The sequence below is a fragment of the Typopeltis vanoorti genome, chromosome 8, assembly GCF_054136105.1.
Source record: "Typopeltis vanoorti isolate ZY-2024b chromosome 8, IOZ_Tvanoo_1.0, whole genome shotgun sequence".
Lineage (NCBI taxonomy): Eukaryota > Metazoa > Arthropoda > Arachnida > Uropygi > Thelyphonidae > Typopeltis > Typopeltis vanoorti.
In genome coordinates, this window is record NC_143556.1 from 109,678,199 (window position 1) to 109,698,668 (window position 20,470).

Sequence of the window (20,470 nt, forward strand, 5' to 3'; positions counted from 1 at the left end):
GTGACCACTTTTACACTTTTACACAATAGATCAGAAGATCTATATCACTGCGGAATTCGAAACTAGAACTCTGAGAAAATTTCGAATAATGGATTGCTTATCATGACTACATCTTAAGATTATTCGAAAAGAATCTGCATATTGGAGATATGAATGTTGCTTAACGTTAACAGAAGAACGTAGAGTGCCCTTTATTTAGAAACAAATTAGCAATAATATTAAAGTTTTCGTATAAAAGTTTAGTAGAATTCGAGTTAACGAGATGATTCAACATCCTACGTAGAGCACAGATGTATATCGAAAACTAATTTTCTTAAATTGAATTAATTTTCTTAAAACGAAAGTTTATATTTCAAAACATAAAGAGTAGTTAAACAGAGTCCCTATTCAACAGAAATTAGAGCAGATAGTTTTTGCCTGTCTTCATTCCGATAATCATTTACAGTATCTGTACTTCCATATGTCAGTGAGATTATAGTCATATTTTGTCTGAACATTTATCGTAACCGATTGCATTGAACAAAAGATAACTAAATGAGATAATTCACACACACACTCGCGCCAATGCCGTTAGATAAAATTGCATGGATTTTATCAAAGTATGTACAAAAGTCGCGCTAGCAAACTAGTATTTCGGAATCCTCCCCTTTTTTTTTTCAGTGTTAGCCAACGCTGATATTTATGTGGAAGTTGAAAATATTATATATAGTGCTATTTTTATAGACGGGATAAATGACGTAAAGCAGTAATAGCGTGGAAATAATGAATTGTATCGTAAACAGTGTAAAGAATAATGAATGAAAATTCCAGCTTTCGAATGTTTGGTAATAAGGTCTCTTGTTCAACTTTAAGAAGTGTCGACTAATTTTTCTGTCACCAGCAATGGATGTTGTTTTCCTGCATTTTTCCACTAACAGTAAAAATTTATCAGGGGATATTGACTTCGATAAATGGACTGATGAAGAATTCAAGAATTATAATTATAGTGATTATCAAAAGATCTGGATTGGTGTTCCAAATTGGGAAATGGCAGTTAAAATTATTGTGTGGCTACCAGTAGTTATTTTAGGAATATTAGGAAACGGTACCATCATGTACGTTCAGTTTCGCCTAAAAGGAATGAGAACTTGTACGAACCTTTTCATTTTAAACATGGCCATTGCAGATTTCATGACGGTTATATTTTCATCGTGGAATTTACTAATTTATGATTTTTATCAAAACTTCAAGCTTGGATGGTTCATGTGCCAGTTTGATGGATTTCTGCAAGGTAAGTGTATTTAACTAAATTCATTTACCCAATACGTATTTAACTAAACACGTTTTTCTTTGTGGAAATTTCACAGAACATCTCCCATAACTATTTGCTAAATGTTTACATGTGAAATAAATCACAGCGAAAAAAAAATCATTCTCATTTCTTCATTTTATTCTGTTTATTAGGGGAGAAAAAACTACAAAAGAATGTTGGTAAAGATAAAAAAAACGCAGATAAACATCAAACGCAACCCTTGATTTTGAAAATATGAGTAGAAGGTAAATAAGGAATATGGTTTATAATAAACCATATTTGAGCATTTTACCTACTAATAGTTACAAATCCATTGTATATAAGCACTATGAGACGCAAAAAGTTAAGTAATCTGAAACCCTACTATGGAAATCAAACATGGAACTCGTTCAAAGGATAACAAGACAACGAGTTCAATGGACAATGACAAGCTGTTCAGACTTCTAAATAAATATTGTGGCGATTCATCGGACAATGAAATTTATCTATCGTCTAAAAACATTGACGAACAAACATGTCACAATAACTCAACCAAGCTGATTAGCAGAGGAAAATATCTAAGCATTGATCATTAATTTTTCGCTCCAGCAAATGATAAAAAAATCTATAAATTTCCAGTAAATTCACTAAAGTCTCCATAAAATAACTCAGAAAAAAATAATCAAGATGAACTCAGTTCTTACTGACAGAATTAACAGTTTTTTTCACAAATACATAACGTGAGAATCTAATGGAATCAGGGACGTTAATATAATAACCAACTTCAGCTTTCTAAATAACGTACAATTAGAGTTTTCAATCCTAAGATGTCTAATCTGAAATCTCTGATTGATTTTTAATTTGTTTAGAACGTAATTCTGTTGTGATTGTAACTGGTGACTTCTTGATTGTTCGTTGGTGGACATTCAGCTTAGTACTGTTTGTTGTTATGCAATAATCAACAACCATAAATAATGAATTGGACAGGTGCAGGTTTCTTGGAGAGAATTTGTTGACACAGTCTATGAATGAGTAATGATGTGTTCAATTATCCATACTCCAGGTGACATTTGTTATAGCGTGGAAAATTATGGCTAACATTCCAATCAAACTATTATTGGTTTTTGAAAGGGAAGAGATTGCATTGAGATTGGTTAAAATTATTACAAATCAACTAAAGTCATTATAGTAAGCCTGTCAAATGGGAGTTTTCAATTTGAATATTAACACGAAAGAAACCTAATACAAGTTCTGATTCGGAAGTCCAAGTTCTTTCGGAACTGCACTTAATACTATTTCCAAGAATATCTGGCCGAGATGACACAAATGCAGTGTGGTTATTTATTTTGATCGTGTTAGCTAATGGAAACTATTTGGCTTCTGATCACGTAGGAGAGATGTATACTACGGAATCAAGTATTTTGAGATGAAGAGTGTTTTCCTTTTCAGTTCTTATTATCTTTATGTTATGTGAATTTTTTTCTTCTGATTTATTTTGTAATTTTAGATGATTCATGTAATTTCTGAAGTTCCGCATTTTCTACAGCAAGAGTTGTTCGTGATAATTTTACTGGCGTTACAGTTACTCTATCCCTACTGAAAAAAAATTACTATTCAAGGTTTTATATACGTTTCTTAAATAAGTTCTTAAACATTTTAAATTAATTTTTCAAAGGAATCTGCCATTTTTTCTGAATTAAAATTTTTATTTCTTCCAGCAAGGCTTTTGTTCCATTTTTTACATGCCTCTGCTTGCATCACTTTGGATTAACTTTACAAAAGCAACATAACCTCCAAAGTGTCTGGTATTGAATTTCAGTGTACAAGTAACCTGATAGTCAAAATAACTAAAATAAAAGAAATTTAATCCTCGTCGTTTTAGGCTTTCTTCAGTGGCAGCAATCTCGTTTTCGATTGAAAGTCTGTACCAAACTCTTCTTATAAAAATAGAACACTTTTTAACTTTTGGTACCTTTTCTCTCTAAACTGGAAGCATGTTGCGATGCGAAATTCATCAAAAGTTTACAGAGTAAAGGAGAATAATACATATCAAGAATAAAAGAACAAACATACGGAACAAGTACTAAACACAGTACTTGTCCGTGTCTTAGAATTTTAAGGAATTAATTTCAAAATTGAGAAAAATAAAGAAAAAAATCAAATACGTATTATCAGTTTCTGTGTTTTGTCTGTGTACTAGGATTTTTCTGTTGTTATTTTATAAACGGTTAACATGACAAAGTATGATTAAACTATACTATTCTTTACTGCATTAAAGTTTACTTTCATTCTTGGTGCTTAAAGTTCGTTCAAAATCTTTCTATTTTACTATTTTCTTTTCATTTTTTCAATTTAAATTTGCAACTCAAAAGATCTTAATATCTTCTCATGTCGAAAGCAGATGAATGACTAATTTAAAGAATCACTACTGTTGACAAGAAAATTACTTCTTGAAGCTCGTATTGTCTCTCGTCTCATTTACAAAGTACAATACAGCACGTACTCAGGTGCATGTTGTTTGTAATTATGCAAGTATTGCATAATTAAAATTCACTTAATTATCTTCGCTCACTTGAGAATGGTAACACACTCGGTGTTTAACTCTGTATTTCAACAAAGGTTTTCTTTTTTTGTTGTTGTTAGTACTACTAAGCATTAACTTTAAATTCAGTTAAATTTAAAACTTCAAAATTTTAAAGTTAAATCCAACTTCATCACCCAAAAAACTTGCTATTCTTTGTCATTCTAAACATCACTTCTCTTTTATTCAACTCCTAATGCTTCATAAATCCAATCTATTTAAGCTTAGAATATTGTTCCCACATTTGAAATGATGCACAAAAAACTCTCTTAGAATTCGTAATCGTATCCAAAACAAAGCTACTTAATGGATGACTTCGCCTCACTCAATTTTCCTCCTTTCAGTTGTCCATAAGTATCTGTAGGTATTTCCGCTGAACAAGCCGTAATCATCCCTCTACGTCCCTCTAATCATGCACGGACACAGACAGCTACTGGTCAGCATCCATATACTGTCCTTCTCCAAACTCAGCAAAACACTTATCCTCTTCCTTCATTCCACATACCTCTGTTGGGAATAATCTTCCCCCGTACTCCTTTCCATAATAAATAAACTCTGCAAGAATAAGAATACATTAGCGGGTTCCTTTCTTCTCTCTGATCACCTGATCACACAAAACACTCTCGTATTATAGTTATTACACTATTCAGGTTTGGAGGTTTGGTAATATATATGTATGAATTAGACCTAATCACGTGTATGAAAATTTCCTAATCGCATTTAGAAATCAGGAACGGTTCCAAATAACTAGAAGAGCTCATTACATTACCTATTACAATAAAAGGAATAATAATAAAAAAATTCAGATTATGGTGATTATGCAGGAATAAGTCAAACACACTCTGGATATAAAACACACATCTACATATATTATATTATATTATATATGAATTTTGTGATGTGGCGTATTAGTCAATGCTGTATATTTTTCAGTTCTCATGTTTCTATTATTAATTTGTTGAAAAGTTGATTTATATTAATAGCGTGTGTGTGTGATTAGAAGCGTCTTAAGATAGATGGAATCATTAATATTGAACAATTACCAGACCAACATATTAGCGCCTTTTATCGGTTACTTTCAAATGAAGTTCTAGTGGATGCGACATTAACATATGAAGTATTGAGTTTAAAGGCTCCCAAAATAGTGCTATCTGTATGTAGTCCTTTCTTTCAGAGCTTACTTATGTAATATTCTTGTAGATATTCTACCGTTATCCACAGTGACATGAAATACTCTGATCTGAAACAATTGTGGACTTCATGTGACAGTGCAGAGGTGTAGATTTCAAGATTTCACAGGCCTAGCTTCCTACACTCCTGAAAACAGCTAAGTCTCTGAGGATGAAAAGCTTAGAAGACGTCTTGAAGAACAGGGTGATTCAGATATTATAAAAGAGAAAGTAATTCAACAAACTTCAACTTTCAAGCTTTGCCTCCTAGTGGAGTGCATAAACAAAAAGTTATCAGGACCAGTCTATATCTGTGACAACAGGAAATGTGCCGATAATCCCCCCCGCCCACTGTCATATGTTTACTCCTTTAGCATATAGTCATCCTACTGTTGGGTTGTTCAGATGCTCAGTATCACCTTCAATCTTCAATCTCTTTTCCATTCAGATTGAAGAGAAATTGAATATATCTCCACAAGGCCTTGACGCCTTGTGGAGTTAGTTAGGCATTAGTTCCTTGTTCTATGCCATCTGATCCATCCACGCCTAGTTATACTCCTCAGAATTCAGAACTAGTTATTAAATCAGGTTCCCTGGTATCATATGAAGAACCTCCCATATCACCAGTTGATAATTCTGAAACTGGCGATGTGGATAAGAGATTAGTTGATGGAGAGATACCGAATAGAAGTTATACAGGAGAACAGTCCTGTATAAGGCTGTGACTAGTGGAGTGTCACAGGGCTCTGTACTTGGGCCACCACTATTGAATTTGTTCATTAATGATATAGGATATGATTTTAAAGGAAACATTCAGTTGTTTGCAGATGATGCAAAATTAGGTAGAACAATAGTCAATAAGGATGATATTGGTATCTTACAGGATGGTTTAAATAGCCCGGCTGTATGAGCAAAGAAAAATGGATGCCAATTTAATTCAGCAAAGTGAAATTTTATAGATTTTTCAATCAAAAGATCCGTTTATGGCGTGATTTTCGGGGTGTTGGTGGATAGTTAGTTGAAATTCAGAGGGCATATTGCAAAAGCGGCTGAAACATCTCATAGGATTACCCGGTTATTGAAGAACACCCTGATATATAGTTATAAAAGAATATTATTCTACATTATAGGGTTTTGATAAGGTCTAACGTGGATTATTGCCCACAGATCTGGTCACTTGGATTTCTTGCAGATGTGGATGAGTGGATTGGATTCAGAGGAGAGTAACTAAGATGGTGGAGGCAAGACCGGGTGATGCTCCATATGAGGAAGGATTCAAGATTTGTGGGTTACAGAAACTGATCGAGGAGTTACTTAGGCGGGGGGTTATAAGATTGATGTGAACGAAATATTCAGTATATGAATAATGTGAGGAAAACTAGAAGGCAACCATGGAAATTGAGTAATAGCATGGTCAGTAAGAGAGGAATGACTAGATTATTTGCTTGGACAGCGGTGAATGTGTGGAATATAGTGTCAGATCAGTGTGTGCGCTTTGTCAGTGAATAATTTCAAGGCAAAATATGACAGATATTGTACAGGTATCGATAATTGTTAATATTTTAAGTGCATCTCCGACGATGAGTCTAAGGACTCCCTTGAGTTATCTGTATAATAATAATAATAATAATAATAATAATAATAATAATAATAATAATAATAATAATAATAATAATAATAATATATGGAATCAAAACATGGATAATTTAAAAATTAAAAAAAAAAGGCCAGAAGAATGGCATCATGAAAAAATTCAAGTTTTGAATAGAGCAAGGTGAACTAAACTAAATAAGAAAAGAAATTGAGAATTTGGCAATAATTAAGAATATAATATCACCTAACACACTAACAGAAAAATAAAATAAAATAAAAATACAATAAGTAAAAAAAATGTAGAGAAAATCAGTAAAGAAATCGTGCAAGACCGGAACAAGCCACAAGATCTAATACCATAAGAGAATGATGACAAAGACAAAATTTAAAATTTTTTCATTTAGAATAAACAAATAATTATTGAAACGTATGCTTATAATCATTACAGTGGTATACTAGATATAGAAAATAATGCCATACTCTGTGAAATGCTGTAGTAAGTTTGGATATAGCAATAGATATTGAGTAGCTATCGTATACGGTTTCTAAAACTTTGTGTTTCATTTCTGTTTCTCCACATTCATAAGCCGTTTGTCTTTTAGTACACCTCCTAGAAGTGTATATTTTCCAGACATATATGTATATACGTATCTTTCTGATATATTTATTTATGCAAACAGAAAGACTAATAAAGCTGGAAAACTTTGAAGATTGCTAAATATATATTTCACATATGTTTACTTACGCTGTTTTTTTCGTTTCTTCAATTTCACTTTCAGAGATATATGCACCCCCGTAGTGTGCTAGTGTGGTTCTAGCAAAAATGATTTAGATTGCAGAAACTGCATTTAATAATATCTAGAAGAATTCATTTCTAGACTTGATGGAAAACGTTGATAAGAAATTGATTTACACGACACTCAATAGAGAAAGCACATGCGTGTATCAATTCTTGGAATTGTTTTTCAGTCATCGAGTTACGCTCGCTGAGGAAATGGAAACCTGGGGAATGCATTTTGGCAATACTAATATGGGATGCAGAGAAAGTAATGGAGAATAATTACTTGGGAAGGATATTAGGCTTCAGCAGCAATTACAAAAGCACCTGGCGTTCATTACAGAAGGAAATGCAGTCGATCTAAAACAGAGTCTTCATTAAGCACATAATACGCTCTGAACAGCGCTCGCTACCAACGCACATTTCCTTTCTATCCACATAATATTAAAGATATTATTGAACACGCATTTTGCAATTGCATAGGTGCGCAAGTGGGTGGTTCATATCTGGGAGAACTTAAATTATGTTACTGATGCTCTTTAATTAAGATTAAACCAGATGCGAGCTGTAGTTATAACGAAAACAAAAATAATGAACTGAGGATTTGTGATATACTATTTTCAATGATTAATTATTTATGCCTTGCTTAGTTAGTATAAATAGATTTTTAATACGCAGATTTATTTTTTTCCCTTTAAATCTGTGAAATACCAGATGGAAAACGTTGAAAAGAAATATGACTGATCAACTTTAACTTTATATATATATAATATTCATCAAAGCTTGATTTGCTTCCTCAGTCTTAAGTAAAAGGCTGGTTATATTCCACTAATTCGAGCCCTACCCAAGGGCCTATGAGTTGTGGAAATACTTTCTGAAAATGAAAGCTGTACCGAACAAAGCGGCCTTTTGCAGCTGCCCAATTTTTAATCCATCTAACTCGAGTGCTTATAGATGTTTTTTAATGTTTTAGGAATGGCGCCTAAAGCACCTATTATTATGGGAACAACTCTTTCGTTTTCTTTTGCCAGATTCGTTCAACTTCGATTTGCAAATCGCTATACTTTGTAATTTTTTCATTTTCTTTGTCATCAATCCGACTATCTCTTGGTACTGATATTTCGATAAACTTAACACTCTTGTTTTCACTTTTTTCAACCACTGTGATATCGGGTATATTACATTCCAAGATTTTGTCAGTCTGGATTTTGAAAATCCCAGAGTATTTTAGCTTTTTCATTCTCAATAACTTTCTGGTGGACTTTATGCTTCCAATAGTCTTTAGATACTTCAAACCCATACTTTTTACATAAATGCCAGTGGGTTATCTTAGCTACGTTATCATGCCTTTTGCGGTACTCAATTTTTGCGATTTTGCTGCATCCACTTATAATGTGGTCTACTGTTTCTTCCATTTCTTTGCACAATCTACATTTACTGTTTTCTTGAATTTGTATTTTTGCCTTCATAACGTTGGTTTTAATGGCCTGTTCTTGTGCTGTACAAATTACTGATTCTGTTTCTTTCTTTAGTGCTCCATTTCTCAACAATTGCCAGGTCAAGTTTCTGTAAGCGCTGTTTTCTATGCTGTGAAGGTATTTTCCATGCAATGCCTTATTTTTCCATCTTTCAGTTCTCACTTTTACTTGGTTGGTTTAGTATTCCGATTTTGTCTCCATGGGTTTAAATAAACACTGTTTCATTGCCTCAATTAGAAATTTTTCCGTTGGTTTCTGCAGATAATCATTCAGATTTCGTTTTTCTTCTTCAATAACTTGCTTTACTTGTAATAATTCTCTGCGTCCTTTTTTGCGTGAGAATTACGGCCTATCAATGTCACTGCGAGGATTGAGGGCATGGTACATTGTCATTAATTTTCGAATTTTTCGGTCTAAATCTTCTTTCTGTAGCTGGCTCCATTCATCAATGCCTGCTGAATATCTCAGAACAGGTATGGCCCAAGTATTAATTGCTTTTATCAAATTTCCAACATTAAGAATTGACTTAAGGAGTTTTCTTAGTCATCTTAATTATTCTGCTATAGTTCTATCTTTGATCTTATTGTACAAAATTTCTCATGCTTATAAAATTCCAAAATATTTGTAGCTATATTCGAACTTTATTGCCTTGATTATTTCACCATTGAGCAGCTCGATTTCGTTCAGATCTTCAAATTTTCCTCCTGTTATTCCAGCAATTGCACATTAGTCTAAGCCAAAATCCATTGATATATCTTGACTGAATATGTGCACAGTGTTAAGTAAACACTGTTTACTTAACAGTGTTTACTAAATACTGTTAATGATCCGAGTTCATTCTATGATTTTGCATACAACTTCAGATCGTCCATGTGTAAAAGGTGAGACATCTTTGCACTCTTTTGCGCAGTTTGATAACAAGAGCAGTTTTATTTAAAATTCTAGTTAAGGGGATCAATGACAATATAAACAATAGAGGAGATAACGAGTCTCCTTAAAAGATGCCCCTTTTTATGTTTACCTCTCCAATTTCTTCTCTATTTAGAACCAACGTTGTTTTCCAGTTTTTCTTGCTGAATTGCAAATGGTTTTGTACGTTTTCGCTAATACCGAATAGTTCTGTACATTTTAAAATCCAACTATGAGGCACCGAATCAAATGCTTTTTTATAATCTATCCAAGCCATATGAAGGTTGGTTTTTCTACGTTTGCAATTTTTAAGAATCATTTTATCAATCAGCAATTGGTCTTTCGTGCCTCTTGAACTTTTGCTGTTACTTTTTTGTTCAATTGGGAAACGAGAAATTTCTTTAAGATAGCAGTATATTTTATCAGCTAGTATGCCTGTGAGTAGCTTAAAAGTTGTTGGCAGGCAGGTTATTGGTCGGACGTTTCCTGGGTCTGGACCTTTTTCTTTATCCTTTATGATCAAAAACGTTTCACTGCTGTGAGCCACTCTTCTTTGCTTTTTCCTTCTAAAACATCATAAAATTGGTTAGCAAGTCTTTCGTGTAAACCTGTTAGATATTTCAACCAGTAGCCATGTAATTCATCCTTCCAGGGTGTTGACCAATTTTTTATTTTTTTAGCTTGCTTTAACCATTTCAGTTGTTATTTTCAGTTGGTCCATTTTTCGTTTTTGAGATTCGTTCGTAATTTGTTCATTCCACTTTGCCTTGTTGTTGTGCCTCTTAGGGTTTCCCCATAGGTTTTTCCAAAACTCTAGTGTTTTTTCTTTGTCTCTGGTATTTATATTTAAAGTTTCTTTAAGGTTTTCATTCCTGCAGCAATCAATTTTCTTGTAAAACTGGTGCTGATTTGTGCGAAACATTGAATTTTGCTTGTACTGTTCAATGCGTGCACTATTTAGCTGCAACTATTTTTTGTTTCACTTTCTCTAATACTTCATCAATAGGTTGTGTTCCAGTATTATATCTCTTTATGAGGTTATTTCGAATTTTTGTGTTTTTCAGCTTCTTTTCCCTAAGGTTTTTTAAATTGCTCACGTCTACTCTGAGTTTAAGAATTTTATTCTCCAGTCAATGCTTCCATTTTGGTCCCTGAGCCTTACTGCTTTTGGGTTCACCAATCTTATATCCTAATTCAGATGTTACGACGAAGGCTGAATACATAAGTTGATTCGTTTGCCCAATAGTTCCAGCAGGAATATCCCTTGCAGCTTTATTGGCCTCTGGTAGGAGTTCCTTCAGTTTTTGTTGAAGTACTTGTCTCAATACTGGAAGGCTAACTCGTTCCTGGTTGCTGTTCATTCGCTCGATAATTTTTCTTGCGAGTTCCTGTTCCTTTCAAGCTATCTGATAGCTTCCTTTCAGCTATTTGTATACTTTCAAAATTTTCAGCATTATGCACGTTGGAATCTGGTTCTGTTCTCCATTCGTATAATTGGTCACTTCAGGGTCAGTACGGTCTCCTTTTACAGCTTGAGGTTTCAGTGCTTCCAGCTCAAGTTCACTAAATACATTGCGTTTGATGATGAAGCTGCGTTGCTGCATCAGCCTTTCGAATGAAATTTCAGAATTTGGTTGTCGTTCAAGCCAAAGTTGGAACATTCGTTTCTGAAATCTGAAATTCGTTTCTGAAATTGAGGCAATGAAACAGGGTTTATTTAAACCCATGGAGACAAAATTGGAATACTAAACCACCCAAGTAAAAGTGAGAACTGAAAGATGGAAAAATAAGGCATTGCATGGAAAATACCTTCACAGCATAGAAAACAGCGCTTACAGAAACTTGACCTGGCAATTGTTGAGAAATGGAGCACTAAAGAAAGAAACAGAATCAGTAATTTGTACAGCACAAGAACAGGCCATTAAAACCAACGTTATGAAGGCAAAAATACAAATTCAAGAAAACAGTAAATGTAGATTGTGCAAAGAAATGGAAGAAACAGTAGACCACATTATAAGTGGATGCAGCAAAATCGCAAAAATTGAGTACCGCAAAAGGCATGATAACCACTGGCATTTATGTAAAAAGTATGGGTTTGAAGTATCTAAAGACTATTGGAAGCATAAAGTCTACCAGAAAGTTATTGAGAATGAAAAAGCTAAAATACTCTGGGATTTCAAAATCCAGACTGACAAAATCTTGGAATGTAATATACCCGATATCACAGTGATTGAAAAAAGTGAAAACAAGAGTGTTAAGTTTATCGAAATATCAGTACCAAGAGATAGTCGGATTGATGACAAAGAAAATGAAAAAATTACAAAGTATAGCGATTTGCAAATCGAAGTTGAACGAATCTGGCAAAAGAAAACGAAAGAGTTGTTCCCATAATAATAGGTGCTTTAGGCGCCATTCCTAAAACATTAAAAAAACATCTATAAGCATTCGAGTTAGATGGATTAAAAATTGGGCAGCTGCAAAAGGTCGCTTTGTTCGGTACAGCTTTCATTTTCAGAAAGTATTTCCACAACTCATAGGCCCTTGGGTAGGGCTCGAATTAGTGGAATATAACCAGCCTTTTACTTAAGACTGAGGAAGCAAATCAAGCTTTGATGAATATTATATATATATATATATATATATATATATATATATATATATTATGTGCAATGAGCTGAGGATTGCAATCATCAGCGAACAGTAACAGAAATTGTTATTTTATTAGATAATTAGATTGGATAACACACTATTGTTTAACAAAGCCAATCACATGTTTTAATGGAAGTGATTACTTTTTAGCCTACTATAAAGAGGACTGAACTGCCTAAAATTATGATGATTGCAACACTAACTATGAAGTTAATGTATTATCACTATTAACTGAATCTCTCTCTCTGTCTCTCTATCTCAACAGTTTTTGCCGAATTTTCGAGATTATCAACTCAGATTTCATGGAAGAAAAAAACTTCCTCCTCAATATGAAACCTGTTGGCTCACTTTCAGATTAAAGTTTGCAAAGGGAGAATATTTAAGAACTTGGAGAGTTTACGTAGTTTAGTAGTTTACGTAGAGAATATTTTTTCAGAAAGGAATAATCAAATACATAAATCAGAAGGAAATATAGAGAAAGGGAAGAATACAGAAATATAACTACTATGCGGATAAAATTTATCTGGAAGTGTGATACTACAACTTTGCTTAACAGAGGCCTGAAGTAATGTAATATTATGTATGTGCTAGCAAGTCATTGCTGGCCTATCTAACCATTAATCCAAAACTGTCGCTAGTTTACTATAACTAACTTTCGCTTAACTTCAGACTGAATAACTCAGTCCGCATAAAGTAGAAATAGGCCATCTATGAGAGGACGAACATCGTTTAGCCAAAATGCCCACTTTTGGATAGCTATCAATAATATAGACGTATTTGATGCATCAGCCAAAATGTGAACTAATGGTTTAAGGCGAGAATGATTTCGGATTTGTACAAGGTTAGATAGGGAAGTAGTAACCTTCAATCAAAGGAACTGCTAGAAATCTGAGGAAGCTACAGATGTAGATGTTTGTATCGGGAAGATAAATATCAGCCACAGAAGTCATGTCGTCTCGTCCTGAGAGCTAGATTACGAAAGACAGCCGAAGTGAACTGGGAATTTTTGGACAGAAAAAAGACACTTCATTTCGCCAAAGAAAAATATGGAATCAATGTTTAACATACTAGTCATAGAAGATCTTTTACATTTTTGGTCTTTGTATAATTCAAGTTTATCAAAGGTATACAAAAAATGGAATACTATAATCAGTAAAGCCATGGATAATATACACTGCTTGAAAAAATGGCAACGATCATCACAGTCCAAGGAACAAACCGACCTCCTTTCGCTGCGATGACTGCAGCAATCCGATAGCTATCAATGGGAATTTTGGATTGTTCTTCCTAGGCATCTAATGAGGTTCTCAACGGTTGTGTGGCGGACGTCCTCGATGTCAACCTAAGCTACCATTCATCTCAAAGATGTTCAATAGGGTTGAGATCAGGGATCTTTGGAGGCCAGTCAATTGTAGTGACATACAAGTTCACAAACCACGCAGGTATAGCAGTAGCCTTATGACATGATTGGTGCATTGTCTTGCTGAAAGAGATAATGGTCAGATCCGTAGAAACTCCAAAGTAGGGAGCATTGTATTGTCCAGAATTTTAGATACCTCTCAGAATACAATGGTCGTAGCACCACAAACATAGGTCAAACAGAAACCAAACCAGGAAAAACAGAACTATACGTCACTCAGTCCCCTCCGAATTTCAGAGATGTTGTTGCACACTCTGGTAAGAGACGCTTAGTTGGCATATGCCACATTTGTCCATCTTCTAAGAAAAGGTAGCATGATTCGCTGCTTCGTAACACAGCTTTCCAACCTTTCACGTCCCACTATACACGCTCTTTGCGTGTACACCCTAATATCATATTCGGTGAGTGTGGTGGGTTGTCCATTTCGAAAAACTTTTCAGTTGACTTCCTGCTATGGTATCACTGACTGTTGACCTGGGATTGCTCAATTTTCCAACAGGTTGTCGAATTGATAGACCTGCAACGGCATTCTATCACAACGCCTCTTTCAAATTCCGTCAGTTTTCTTCTCGCAGCCATCTCACCCGGAAACAGTTCCACTGACTTGGGAGCATCATATTCCTCATAGATGCACCTTGCCCATTGGATTCTTTCCAAGCAAGTAGATAATATTTGAACTTTCATACAGAAATGGCATTAGTAAAATAATGCCATTTCTGTATAAAGAAAGAGAGTAGGCGATAGATACAGTACTGAGTCGCTCCTATTATAAGAGAAACCTTAAAACGTGGTCCATCATAACATGTAGTGCGCGAGCGGAGAGTAATCTGACTGCCAACTGCTACAAACGGTGTCTTCTTGTTTGGAACTTAAAAAAACCTCGCTCAAGAAGAAAACCCTTACAAAGGGACTTTCTTCTTGGCTGGTTCCAGTGTATTATGTTTACTAATTGCGTGTGTCAGTTTTTGTGGGATGAAAATGTTTCTGTCAGTTTTTGTGGGATGAAAATGCTTCTGTCAGTTTTTGTGGGATGAAAATGCTAAGTTTCTTGGAAGAAAAACTACACATCCATATGAGATTGGTTAACCCATTTTCATTCAGAAATTGTATTTAAATGCTCTTAACGATCTATACTGATTTCGAATCTAGGTCTTTCAAACTAAAAGTCATCATTGATATTGACTAAACTATGGAGACTCTCATTTCAAAGGATGGATAGAAGGAAGGATAAACCATAGAATGGCTTAAACACACTGCTTCCTTAGTAACGTTTTCTCCCTCAGTGAAACTTTAAAGTAGTGGCGTGCTGCTACAGTTTGGAAACGGCTCCTGAATTATTGTGCAATTTTTATTCATTGATTTCTCAGCTTTAGTATACTGGTAATGTGGTAATGTACCTCCTGAGTAACACATTTAACGCAAAAAAAAGGAAAATTCTTCAGTTATTTTCTTCGTCTAAAGCATTTCTCAGAATAAAATAATATTCGCTCACATGGAACATTAGAATAACGTTGCATGTTGCACCTTCAACCACAGCTTCAACTGAAGGCAGTTTTTTCCATCTCAATGGAAGGAGAGCTTTTTCTTCCTGGAAACAAGAATTTATCATCCAGCATAACATACATACGTCCAGATAACTACATATTTTATCAGACATAATACATTCTTCTTATACTCGTACTTGCTTTGGTGTAATGTAAATGACCAACAAGCCTACAGATGCCCCCACCTGTATTCAGTGATCATATTCTGTTTCGATATTTTGTTGATTTCTGATGTGGTGGTCACAAGACATAAAATGTGCTTGAGATTCTATATCTTGAACAACAATTAAAAAAATAATTTAAAAAAATTTTTTAAAATGTGAAATTATTACATTTCTCACTTCAAAATTGACGTTAATTCTATATGCATAGAAAAATAATCTTTCATGCAGTATATTATTGAATAATTTAAATCTGAGGAGTAAAAATTATTACAGCGTACATGTGTTATGGTTCACAAATGGTTGCATCACATTTTATCAGTTTTTAGAATTACATTCCTTAGAAAGTCTATGAATTGTCTAAAGAGTAATATTATTAGAATTCTAATTTATTAAAATTAAATGGAAAATTAACAGTAAACAATTCTCTGACATTTTTCAAACGTAATACGCAAGTCGTTAAGAAAGATCTGTTTGAAAAAAGCAGGCAGAAAGAATCGAAAAGGTTGTCGAAATACTGCACTACATGAAATATGAATCACAATCATAATCTGATCTCATCGATCAATCTCTCTCTCTCTCTCTCTCTCTCTCTGTCTGCGATTATATGTTGTCATTAGTTTTAGTAGTTTCTTTTTGTTGTGCTTTGTATTTCTTTTCCGTAAATTTGTTGTTCCTTTCCTGATATCAATAAAGCATAATTAAAAATACGAATGTCTGAAGAAAAAAAAATCCGTATTTTTTAAGTACATCCCATTCACGAAAAGATTGCAAACCTTGAGACCAGTAGTAAGAAGGATAATGGTCTCTTACGGGACGATTTAACTCATATACCTCCTAAAAATATTAGCAAACATTCACCTCACAGTGGGATTTGAACCCAGAGTCTTTTCGTAGAAATCATTCGAAATCAGGAGGGTAGGTAGAGACAATAAGGAGGATAGGTAGACTGTTTATCGAGATGACCTTGTATAGAGGCACATAGCGCATGTTAGTTTTTTATGTGTTATAGTGACTATAACACATATAAATAGAAATACAAAAAAGTTTTACCTACTGCAATAATTTTCGTAATAATTGCATTATGTACAACTAATGTTTACTAATTTCATTTCTCTTTCAAGCTTTATGTGTGTTTTCGGAAATTATTGCAAAACGAACTGTTAATATGTTTTGTCACATATAGTGTTTAGAAATTTGCGTATTGCAATTTGTTTCAATTTTTTCTAAAATCAAAGCAATGATATTAAATTACGTTGATGTTTCAGACGTGTCTATTCAACGATTTACTCCTTACTAGTTATGAAAGGCTTCTCGAATTAATATAAGAGAGCCTTAAGCATATTACAACCTCGTCATCCTCGGATAAGGATCGTTTTTTTTTCTTTATTTTAAGATAATATGTCGTGTATAAGGCATTCATTGTGCCTATCAGTCGACTGTGTCTTGATAAATGGAGGGAAAAAAAGATTCTACATGCCACTCAAGATGTACATCATTAATGATATGCTGCCAAACATTTCTTTGTATGCTTCAAGCAGTTGATACTAATTGCATCTAATTTGAAGGCTCTCTCTCATCTTACACAAGACGGAGTTTTATTTTTCATAAAATGTGATATAGTGTATGATTTTGCTGCCAAATGACTAATCGCTTGTCATATTTCGCTGCCAATAAAATTTATTCTGAGCTTATTGCTAGGTGAAGAGTGTTATTTTTGTCGTTTTTTTAATCATCGCCTGAAGGGGTAATCGTTTCATTTATTTGTTTTACGAAATCAAACCTTTAAGACCTGTTTTTCTTATATTTTGCACAGTTTGTACAGTTTTACCCCAAGAAGGAGTCATAAATTTTTCCAAAGGTATTACATTCTCAATTAGTTTATTCAGTATAATGGAATAGAAATTCGATATGTGCATACACGTTAGAGATTTTCAAATTAAAGGCGAATTATGCAGTCTTATATGAAAATAGTAGGCTTTTTTCCTTCTCGGGGTGACTGGTTTTTCAAACTACACAATATGTAAAGTGGCCAATGAACACATGCAATTTCCGAACATAATGCACCGTCTTCAAAGTTGCTTCTGCGCAATTTGAATAAGCACCCAGCCAATTTAAATTAAAATAATTAAATAAATAAAAATATATTCCATTATTTCAAATTATTCTCATAACTAAGAGTTATCCATTAATGCTACTACAAAAGCATAAACTACTATTCTTGGACTACTAACTTCATCTGAACAAAGAGAATGAATATGTCTCTGGTGATGAAAGATAGACATCATGCTGTACTTTTTTGAAAGTAAATTATCATTAAGATTTTACTTATAAAGAAGTTGTTTCATTTTTAATGTACATAAATTGTTCATTTCAGATTTATTGATTAAATCCAATGTAGTTCAACAAACGAATTATGCTCTTCATGCCAAGGGCATAATGTCTCATACCAAGATCCTATCACTATCTCATTTCAGAAATTATATTTATTTTTTTACGGTTTTGCTTTTCCACAGTTGGGGAGATTATTATGAAATTAGTGGAATGGGATTTTATAGTTATTGTCACCTCAACTAAATCATGATACGCCAGTATATTATGCATCTGAATTGTATAAGCCATCTCATTTGTCCATTTTGAAAGAAATAATCCTCACGCTTTTGGAGAAAAATTCGCTACTGGGAATATCTATAACCTAAACTCTATTGAAAAAAAAACTAGATACAACTCCTCCGTCCTTGAAGGAATTAATCCAGCCATTATAACCAATCGAAGTTCGTTGTTTTTCGACCGTGCCATTAAACATCTATGGAAGAAAATGAAATAATAAGATGACTTAATTTTATAACCATGAAAGATTTGCTTTACATGTCTAACACAACTAACATTTCGAGAAAAGATGTTTGTGCACCTTTTTTCTAATTTTATTATTAGGAAAAAGGTTATCTCTCTGTTCTGGAAACTTTTTCCCAGAACAGAGGAATTATAATCTCATCGACTGAAATACGTATATATCTTTAACACAGGAGCTAAGCTCTATTAAAAACACTGCTGTTTAAAATCGCATATATATGAGATGTAGTTCAACAAACGAATTTCAGCGTACATGAAACATACAGAAGATATTAAAGAGAGTCTCTTCGAAGTAAGTATCTTGCTTGTTTTAAGCTCAGTTTGACAGTTGAATAGAATGACAAATACAGGATTACGAAAGGTCGTCAAGATGACCATCAGTCTACGAGTCAAATATTTCGCAAAACTTTAACAATGTTAGTTGAAAAGTGAAGTTGTAAAGTCAGCACAACTGATCCTGAAGAAAATTTCTAATGTATGTACAATTTTTATTCTTAAAATAAATGTTAGTATAATTTTTAAAAAATGTGTTCATTTTTAAAATTTTAAAATAAATTTTATCTACCACTTAATTATTTAGTTTATTGATTAAAAAAAGAGATCTGTTAAGGTTGTTACTTACTGAATATGTTAACTAGAAGTTATGCTAGCCTTAATGTGGTCCTCCCTGTTCTAAAAGTACAAAAGAGGCACTGGCAACCCACTGCGGAAAATATAACCATAACACCCGTAACAGAGCAAATTCTGTTAGAAATGCCTCTCTCCCGCGGTGATATAGCAAACTTTAACACCTGTCAGGTGTTAAAATTAGTGACCTGTCCTGAGAAAGTCTCAGTCAAACCAAAGCTTGAGGGATTATTAGGGAAAAGACCATGAGTCAGGAAAAGGTAAACGAAATTGAAAGAAAAAAGCATATAATGAAAATCGAAAGATGGAATATAAAAGAGGAATCTGATGAACAACTAAAACAAGCCAGGATAAAGATATGTGTAGTAACAGCAAAGAAAAGCAAAAAAATGTATCAAAGAAACAAATAATTATTTACAAATCTATAGCGGAATAAAAAAGACACGTATTATAATTTTGATATGTAAAAACGATGAAAGAATATTGTATAACTACTGCAATGATAGATTCCAGAAAGTAGACTCAAAACGGTAAGAGGCCACATAACGATAATCGGTGATTACACTAGAAAAGGGGAAAGAAGAAGAAGAAGAAGAAAGAATTACAGAATATCATAGATAAAAACAAATAAAACAAACTATTTACTGATAAAAGGAGGATTTTAATGCCAGATGAGGAGGAAACAGAAAATACAAAACAAACACGGGTAGATTAGACGAAGATGTTGGTAATCAGAAGGATACAAACATAGATGTTGTTATTTAATGAACTAAGTATTTGAACATAAATATATATAGTCAGCCAGAAGATATAAATCCGTTATTGATTGTACTATTGCAATTTTCAACTAGCTGAGTTAATTCCAGATCATGTCGAGATTTTGAAATAAACTCTGATCATTATATAGTAATGGCCAAAATATGATTCAAACCAAAATGGCTAAAAAAAATGGAATATGCATAACAACAAAATTACAAAATTTCGTCTTAAGAAATTTCCCATACTACCCAGTAATGTCAAAAATGCACTGATTAAAAAACAGAAATCACTAGAATCAAATGACATAAAACAGAATGAGAAAATCGGAATAGTCAGGATTTGATTCCGATTTTCAAAAGAGTAAATGGAAAGAAAAAGAGGAGTTAAGTAACTGGAAAAGATAAATATAAAATATAAAAAAAGTTGCCAGAAATAGCTCAACCACAAGACAGTATAACCGAAATGGAGTATAAAAGAAATAGTTCTATTATAAAAATAGAAGCAAGAAGGAAAAAAGCGAAAAAAAAATTAATGGAACAATTTTGTTTCATTATTTTTTAAAAGCATAAAAGGAAATATAACAGTCACGGCTAAAAATTTATAAAATAATAAAATACATGAACAAAGAAATACAAATCGCTTAAAAATATAAACTTTAAAAAATGGACTTAAAACAGAC

The 20,470-nt window shown here is 33.3% G+C and overlaps 1 protein-coding gene across 1 annotated transcript in view; it reads left to right on the top strand.

Moving 5' to 3' along the window:
- Positions 1-1,195: 1,195 nt before the first annotated feature.
- The window catches only part of LOC150104278 (neuropeptide FF receptor 2-like), a 54,422-nt gene continuing 35,147 nt past the window's right edge, over positions 1,196-20,470 (top strand). The window contains exon 1 of the mRNA XM_090396945.1: positions 1,196-1,270. Within this exon, the coding sequence (XP_090253071.1) occupies positions 1,243-1,270 (28 nt within the window). The 5' untranslated portion in view covers positions 1,196-1,242. The remainder of the gene's footprint in view (positions 1,271-20,470) is intronic.